The 8,330-nt window shown below is 48.1% G+C and overlaps 1 protein-coding gene across 1 annotated transcript in view; it reads right to left on the minus strand.

Moving 5' to 3' along the window:
- The window catches only part of EEFSEC (eukaryotic elongation factor, selenocysteine-tRNA specific), a 179,757-nt gene that overhangs the window by 76,261 nt on the left and 95,166 nt on the right, over window positions 1-8,330 (minus strand). The window contains 1 exon segment of the mRNA XM_077766869.1: window positions 323-416. Coding sequence (XP_077622995.1) covers window positions 323-416 — 94 coding nt within the window.

Here is an 8,330-nt window from a genome sequence, read left to right on the forward strand (position 1 = left end):
GCTGGGTCCCCTCCCTTGATCTACTACCACAGGTCTGGACGCAGAGCCTGTGCCTCAGAGGCTCCATTACATGGCCGAGACCATGAGGACCTGAGGCGCACGGCCCATGTCCATCAGCCAGGGGGACGCACGGGGGCACGGCATGGTCTCCAGGAGGCGGGGGCTGCTGGGTCCGGGTGGGGGTGTTGGGCAACAGGAAGGAAAAACAAAGACCTATGGGGTGTGGACAGCTGGGCAGGACTTTGAACTAGAGAGTGAGGCCTCTGCTTCTGTTTTGGTTTGACTTTTGGAGGGAGGTGAGGGAGGGTGCGCTAAGGTGGGCCTGTGGGGGGGGAGGGAGGTGCGCTAANTCAGTTTCAGGGGCCTCCGGCCCCCCAGGCCTGGCCGCCACGGGTATAATGGGTGCGCCTCGGAACCTGAAATGGAAACACAAGCGCCGCCAAGTTACAGAGGCCATCGGCACGGACACAGCCACCTGCGGGGCCCCAGGCACTAGGGACAGCCTCCCCTCCATCCTTCCAGAAGCATCAAGGAAGAGCGTCCCATCGTTTTCCCACTCAGCAGATGAGGAAACGGAGGCCCCACGAGGAAACCTCTGGATTGGATGACAGAATTTAAAAGGGGGCTCCTAGGTTTTAAGCACCACTTCCAGAGCCCACTCTGCGGAGGCAGCAGTGACCCCCGGCCCCCAGGACGCTGAAGAACAGCAGGAAATACCTCCCAGTTTCCTTGCTGAGATTCAGGAAACACTGCTTACCAAAAAGTCCCTGAAGGCGTGTCTGGAAAGGCACTTCCACCATCCCAGCGTCTAACGGGGGTGCTCCTGCCTGGGCCCTCCTGAAGAGCCCCCCACCCCGTCTTTAAGAAGAGATTCTTACTGTGAGTAAACATTTATCTTTCTCAGTGATTAAAAAAAATGGAGAAGGGAGCACATACGACCCAAAACCCTGACATTGCCGTGTGTTTTCGTCCAACCTCGGGTTTTCCCTGCATTGCCAGGGATTTTTCTTCTATCTTGGTTGTAGCATACCTCAACTTTCACATCCTTCTAGAGTATTTGCCGGTAGATCATACCAAGTTTTCTGTTGGATGCCAGCCACAACAGGGATAACGACTCACTCAGCAGAGCCAAGCACATTGCCTGCTGGACGCCTTCACTGGTAGCTCACAGCACTGTGACAGAACTGTCACCATTTTTTAAAAAATTTTCAATGCTTATTTTTGAGAGAGAGAGAGACCGAGTGTGAGCAGGGGAAGGGAGGAGAGAGACGGAGACACGGAATCCGAAGCAGCTCCAGGCTCTGAGCTGTCAGCACAGAGCCCAACGCGGGGCTCGAACTCCCGGACCGCGAGATCATGACCTGAGCCGAAGTCAGACACTTCACCGACCGAGCCCCCCGGGTGCCCCAGAACTGTCGCCGTTCTATAGATGAGAAACTGAGGCTGAGAGGGGCAAGTTAACATGCTCCCAGTCACTGGAGCGGCCGCAGTCCAGCCCCTCTGTCCCTAGAGCGAAGGCCCACAGCCCCATGTTACAATTCCACCACCCAGCCCTCCGCTTTCATTTCATTCTCTGGCAAAAATGATCAGAAGCAACGTTTCCAGAATTCTAGAAATTAACCAAAGGTTTGCACAATCTGTGTGGAATGTCTATTCGAGAAAAATGGCTGAATCTTGGGAAGAATAAAAGAGCTTTGTGGCAGGGCGCCTGGCTGGCTCGGTCAGTTGGGCATCCAACTCCTGGTTTTAACTCAGGTCATGATCTCACGGTTCGTGGGATCGATCCCTGTGGTCGGGCTGTGCGCTGATCGGATGGAACCTGCTTAGGATTCTCTCTCTCCCCCTCCCTCTGCCCCTTCTTCACTTGCGCGTGTGCTCGCTCTCAAAATAAATAAATAAACGGGAAATGAAAAAGCTTTCAGGCACTTTAACTTGCCTTATTCCCATCCACCCCTCCCCATTGCTGCACTAGCCCTGTTAACCGTCATCTGCAGTCAGAACGGAAGCCAGCCGTCTGACAGCTACTGAGGGGGCAGAATGGGTTGAGTTCCATCAAACCCCCCTTCCCAGAGAACTGTCACGATTTTCCTGTCTGGTAGCTCCCTGGAAGACTCTACTCACAAGGCCATCTTTACATTCCAGCTTTGGAGTATGCCCAGTCTGAAGTGCACTTTCCTCAAGGGCGTTTGTTGAAAACAATTAGAGGCAATTGTTTATTACCACAGCTGCCTGAGGCAGAGGGTAACAATCTGGGCAAACTGGCCGACCACAAAGCATAGACAGAAAAGTGGGGTGCCTCCCTGGGAGGTCTGGAGGTCTCCTGGTAATCTAGAAGGCTGTCTGCAGGCAAAAGCTGTGGGCATGGCCGGGCACTATGAACGGTCAGCAAAGACATGAGAAGGCCCCAAACTCTCGCCTCCGGCTGATCTTCAGAGTCTATGTAAGCAGGAAGTGAAGGCCAAGGCAGAGTTGTCAAACGCCTGTCTGAGCACTGAAAGCGTGCCCAATGTGCACACAGAAGTCCTTGGCAGGGGCGCCTGGGTGGCTCAGTCGGTTAAGCGTCCGACTTTGGCTCACATCATGATCTCGCGGTCGGTGGGTTTGAGTTCCGAGCTGGGCTCTATGCTAATAGCTCGGAGCCTAGAACCTGCTTTGGATTCTGTGTGTCTCTCTCTCTCTGCCTCTCCCCCACTTGTGCTCTGTCTCTCTCTTTCCCTCAAAAATAAACAGTAAAAAAATTATTTTTAAATCCTTGACAAAGATTGGGAGAGTTATTGATTTGAGGCTTAATGGAAATGTCTAATCATTACATGACCTGTGAGTTAAATGAGCAGAGGCCTCAGTGGTCACATATGACTTTACAGAATTATTTCACAAAAGCCACTAACAAAATAATAAAAACAAACTACGAAAGTGTGGGTGAAAAGGAGAATCTGATGTCCAGAACTGCCACATTATGTTATTCTACATGTCCCGTGTTCAACCAAAAAACAGCAATACAACAAAGAAACAAAAGTATGGTCCATCCATAAGAAAAAAAGGAGTCAATAAAAATTGCTCTTGAGAAAGCCCTACTAGCCAAAAGCTTAAAGTCTGCTATTTTAAATATATTCAAGAAATAAAAAGAAACCATGTCCAAAGAGCTAAAGGAAAGAATGAAGATAATGTGTCACCAAATAGGAAATATCAAAAAGTGTTAGAAATTTACAAAAAAGAACCAAGTAGAAATTCCAGAGTTGAAAAATACAATGACTAAAATGAAAAATTCCCTGGAGAAGCTCAACGGCCGATTTGAGCAGGCAGAAGAATCAACAAACTGGAAAACAGGTCAGTGGAGATTACGCAATCTGAATAAAACAAAGGAAAAAGAGAGAAATGAACACAGCCTCAAAGGTACATGACACATCACGTATGTGTATCAACACACACACACTGAGATCCACACTGAGAAGTCCCGAAACAAAGGGAAGAGATGGGGCAGAAAGATCTGAATACACTTCCCAAACTTTGGAAGTTTTGGAGGGACATCTACAAAGCTCAGTAAATTCCAAGTAGGGAAAACTCAGGGATGTGACCTACACATCATAATCAAACCGTCAGAGCCAATGCCAAGGAGGAAGCAGCGAGAGAGAAGCGGCTCATTCGGTACAAGGCGTTCTCAGTAAGGTTAACAGCTGGCCTCTCTCTCATCAGAAACCCGGCAGCCAATCCCCCAAACCTAAATGACAACGACAATAACAACAACACCGCCCAAAATCCATCATAGAGTATTTATCAAATACATGAATAAGTGAACAAGTTAAAAACAGAAAAAGAAAAAGAAATCATGGCAGCTTAGAAGGTAATGGGAGGACATATTCAAAATGCTGGAAGAAAAAAAAAGTCAACCAACACTTGTGTTTCCGGCAAAATAAACCTGCTTCAAAAACGAAGGAAGTATAGAATTACTATAGGGCCCAGAAATGTCTATGCATAAACCCAAAAGAATGGGAGACAGGTACTCAAACAAATACAGGTACACGTGTAAGAGCTCTGTTCACAAAAGCCAAAAGGTGGAAACAGCCTAAGTGGCCGTCAGTGCTAAGTGCAGCAAGTGAAAGAAGCCAGATATAAGAGGTCACATATTGTGTGATTTTTATGAAAAGCCCAGAATAGGTTGATCCAGAGGGACGGGAACCAGATTGGTGGTTTCCAGGGCTGAGGGAATAGGAGACAGCTGCTTAATGGGTACAGGGGTTTTGAAATCAGATAGTGGTGATGGTCGTGTAATTCTATACACAATAAAAGGGTGAATTTTATGGTATGTGATTTATCTCAATTAAAAAAGAAAAAAAACCACACATTGAAAGGGTTGCTACCCTTTTCACTACCACAGTGAACATCTGGGATGTCTGACTCGCTAACCAAACATCAAAAGCTCATTATTTTTTAGACATACCTCATTTTAATTTGTATTTCCTTAATAAGCCCGATAACGCTGAACGTCTTCCGTCTACTCATATACTAAGTGTACTTTCAGGGGTCATTTCCACACCACTTCTGGTTCTGGTCTTTGGCTCCTCCCGTAGACGCACCCTTACCTTCCCCTGACTCTAAAAATTGCTCTGAAGTGCCTCTTTGTGCGCCATCCAGGGTCCGCCACAGTGGGAGTGAGGGGAAGGGACGGGGCCAAGTACGGACAGTCCCAGCGTCTGTGCTAGAAGCTCTGCGCGCCTCATCTCATCAGCCCCACGAGGCGGCTGTTATTAACCCTCCTCCGATTTTATAGAAGGGGGTCCCAAGCCGGCCAGGTGCTGTCATTTGCTCTAGGTCACACGGGCTATGGTTAAAAGCCAGCTCTGGGTTTACCATCCCTCTGAGAATATCAAGAGAAAAGTGTCCCATCAGCCTGGGTTAGAGGCAGGGCTGTGTGCCGTTTCTCAAACCCATGAGAATTTGGAAAGTGGCTGATCTTCAAGGTCAGGGAACATAACATATTTAAGTCCCACAAACAGATTAACAAAGTCCTTGCCCTTTAGTAATTTTTATTCTCAAACCAATGAAAGAAAGACGACGATAACCATAATGACAGTACTTAATAGTCTCACAGTTTGCTCTCACTTTCAAATAAAGACATAAACCTACCGGATCCTTAAAACAACTCTTGGAGGTAGGAAGATGTTAACATTCCCATAACATTATCTGAGCGCTACGTGACTATGGCGTCATGCTTGGCTAAACGCTTTCACGCGTATCGCCCCACTTACCCCTCGTGGTGATGATGTGAGGGATAAAATGGGCATTCTAGAGCTGGGGAAACTGAGGCACAGAGAGGTTAAACGATTGCTGGAGGGTCATAAGTGAAATAAATGGCAGAAGCAGGAAGCCCTGTTCTGGGGTTCTGTCCCTCCCACTTTGCTGGACACCCCAAGGGCGGCCCCCCACCCGGGAACGCCTGCTGCGTCAGATGTCACCACTGCTCCCCTGAACACAGAGAGAAGACGGAGTCCGTGCCCCCGCCCACCAGGACCGGGCTGGGCTGCCCCACCCCCTCTGCCTCTGTTTCAGTGTTATTTGCACACGTCACTGGTCCTAATACCCTTTCCAGGAGGTTCCTCAAATCGGGTACCACCCAAGCTATTGCTTTCTCAAGTATTTTCCTTTAAAACACTTCGCACACTTCCTTAAGTACGTTTAGTGGAAAGCACGAGTCTATATTACGATCTACGTGGAAAACCAGCATGATTGGCCACAAAGAAAAGGAGGAGTAGAGGCCCTCCCACCACCAGCCGCAAGGACGGCCACTGGCCAGCGGGTCTCCACTCCCTCTGCTCTGCAAACCCTGTGCCTGGGGCGCCTGGGGGCTCTGTCGGTTGAGCCTCCGACTTCAGTTCAGGTCATGATCTCACAGTCCGTGGGTTCGAGCCCCGCGTCGGGCTCTGTGCTGACAGCTCGGAGCCTGGAGCTGCTCGGATTCTGTGTCTCCCTCTCTCTCTTCACCTCTGCCCATTTGTGTTCTATCAAAAATAAGTAAACATTTAAAAAAAACCCAACAACCCTGTGCCTAAAGCCTCGCACACCAGGTGCCCCCACCCAGGAGTCGGCTTGAGTTTTGAAGAANAGGAGACACAGTGGTTATGGCATAAACTTGGCAGTGCCCGCTGTGTTACTTTTAATTCGATTTAGTATCATAAAACGACAGTGTGAAAATAGCTGTTTCTCTGAGAACTATGTAGAATTATCTAGAAAGATGCAAATATAGGCAACTCTCTTTAAAACCCGGCCCTAAATTAAGGCGATTAAGAAAATGATAAAAGACTTCAGGGGAGGCTGTGAAAACACAGAATTCTCCACTCACACTGCTGTGCAAATCGTGCTTTACTTTAAGGAGACCCAAACTGTAGACGGTGCATTGGGGTGTGGCTTGTGTGTACAAGGACTCAGGGTGCCCGTCAGCGGGCTCAAACTAGAAGAAAAGATGGGCCGGGCAGAACATTTTCCAGCAAGCGACAGATGTAACAAGGTCATGAGTTCCCGGGGCAAGTACTTGGGCCACAGGAAGTCATGTGGTGCTGACAGTCAACAGAACCGAAGCCATTCGTTTCGTTTTCTCCAGGAAATTTAACTGGAGAGCACCTCTCACACACTGGTAGAACGGTTCTAACTTACAAGATGCTATCAAGAGGAACAGCCACACACACACACACACACACGCACGCACGCACACATGCACGCACGCACACGCTGCACCTGGCTGGAAAAAAAAGCCAAAATGACGACCCCAGCCGCCCAAGGTACTGCAGCTGGACTCGCAAATTACAACTTTTTAATGCAGGCAAAGCGACAACAAACCCTAGAGCTTTTGAAAACATACGTTCCGACCAAGAAGGACACCCAGGATACAGCTTCCTTTACTGAATTCAGACCAGAAGAATTCACGATAACCTGCGAGTCAGGAGTGCTAACTCGCGTCAGACTGAAGTGTCAGATCACGCCGAAATCACGGATGCCTGAACAAAAAGCAAGAAGAGGAGGCGGGCCTGAGTTCAGGATGCTCCCCCCACCCCGTGAGCCTGGCTCACAACAGGGTGCTAAGGGGGGAGGGGAGGCACCACGCTGAGAGCCCGGGATCTCACCCCCACCCCCCAGCAACTTACATTATTGATATCGTAAGTAAGTATGCGCGGACATGCTCTAAGTTACAATATATAAGGTTTGAATTGCCTTTTTTTTTATGATTCTCTGCTTTAAGGGACTTTAGATGAATCAACCCCAGTTCCCTTCAGGGCACAAGAAAACTACTACCGTAGCTACAAAAATAAACACAAAGAAAAACAGAAGAAGGCTATTAAATCCTAGCGAGATACTGTTCCCCGCTGCAGGCTCTGAGCCTGGTTCGAAAGTTAGGGAAACGCTGAAGACATGATAGGACCACGCTGAGACATTTTCTTGAACTTAAACCGTTGAGATTTAAAGATAACTGAAAAAGAATCGACTTTCTAAGATAACCCCATGCATTCCCCCACCCCCCAATTTTTTTTATGGTGGTAAAATACACATAACAAACAAAAAAAAATTACCACCGTAACCACATCTAAGTGCGCAGCGCAGTGGTATAAAACACATCCGTAATGTTGTGCGGCCGTCACCACCGCCCATCTCCACAGCTCCTCTTTCGTGCAGGACTGAAACTCCGTACCCACTGAACAATAACCCCATCCCTCCACCCCTCAGCTCCTGGTGACACTACTCTGGCTCTGTGATTTCGACTACTCTAATTATCTCATGTAAACGGCATCATACAGTATTGGTCTTCTTGTGACTGCCTTATTTCGTGTAGGAAAATGTCCTTGAGGTTCATCTATGTTGTGGCAAGGGTCAGAATTTCTTCCAGTTTTAGGGATAAATAACAGTCCGTTGTGTGTATTCCACAATTTGCTTACCCATTCATCCATCAACGGACACCTGGATTGCTTCCACCTTTCGCCTATCGTGAAAAAATGTTATGAACATCTCTTGGGGACCCTGCTTTCAATTCTTTTGGGGATATGCCCAGAAGAATTGTTGCACGGTAATTCTACGTTTAATTTTTTTAAGTTTTTACTTAAATTCCACTCAGTTAACATTTACTGGTTTTGCATTTTTGAGGAACCTTCATACCGTTATCCATGTCGGCTGCGCCATTTTACATTCCCACCAATGGCGCACCATGGCTCCAATTATCCACATTTCGCCAACACGTGCTTCCTTCTTTTTGACAACTGCAATCCACACGGGTGTCAGGTGGTATCTCGCTGAAGGTTTTATTTGCACTTCCCTAATGACTAGTGATGTTGGCTTGCCGCCGCCTC

The sequence above is a fragment of the Crocuta crocuta genome, unplaced genomic scaffold (assembly GCF_008692635.1).
Source record: "Crocuta crocuta isolate KB4526 unplaced genomic scaffold, BGI_CrCroc_1.0 scaffold296, whole genome shotgun sequence".
Classification (NCBI taxonomy): Eukaryota; Metazoa; Chordata; class Mammalia; order Carnivora; family Hyaenidae; genus Crocuta; species Crocuta crocuta.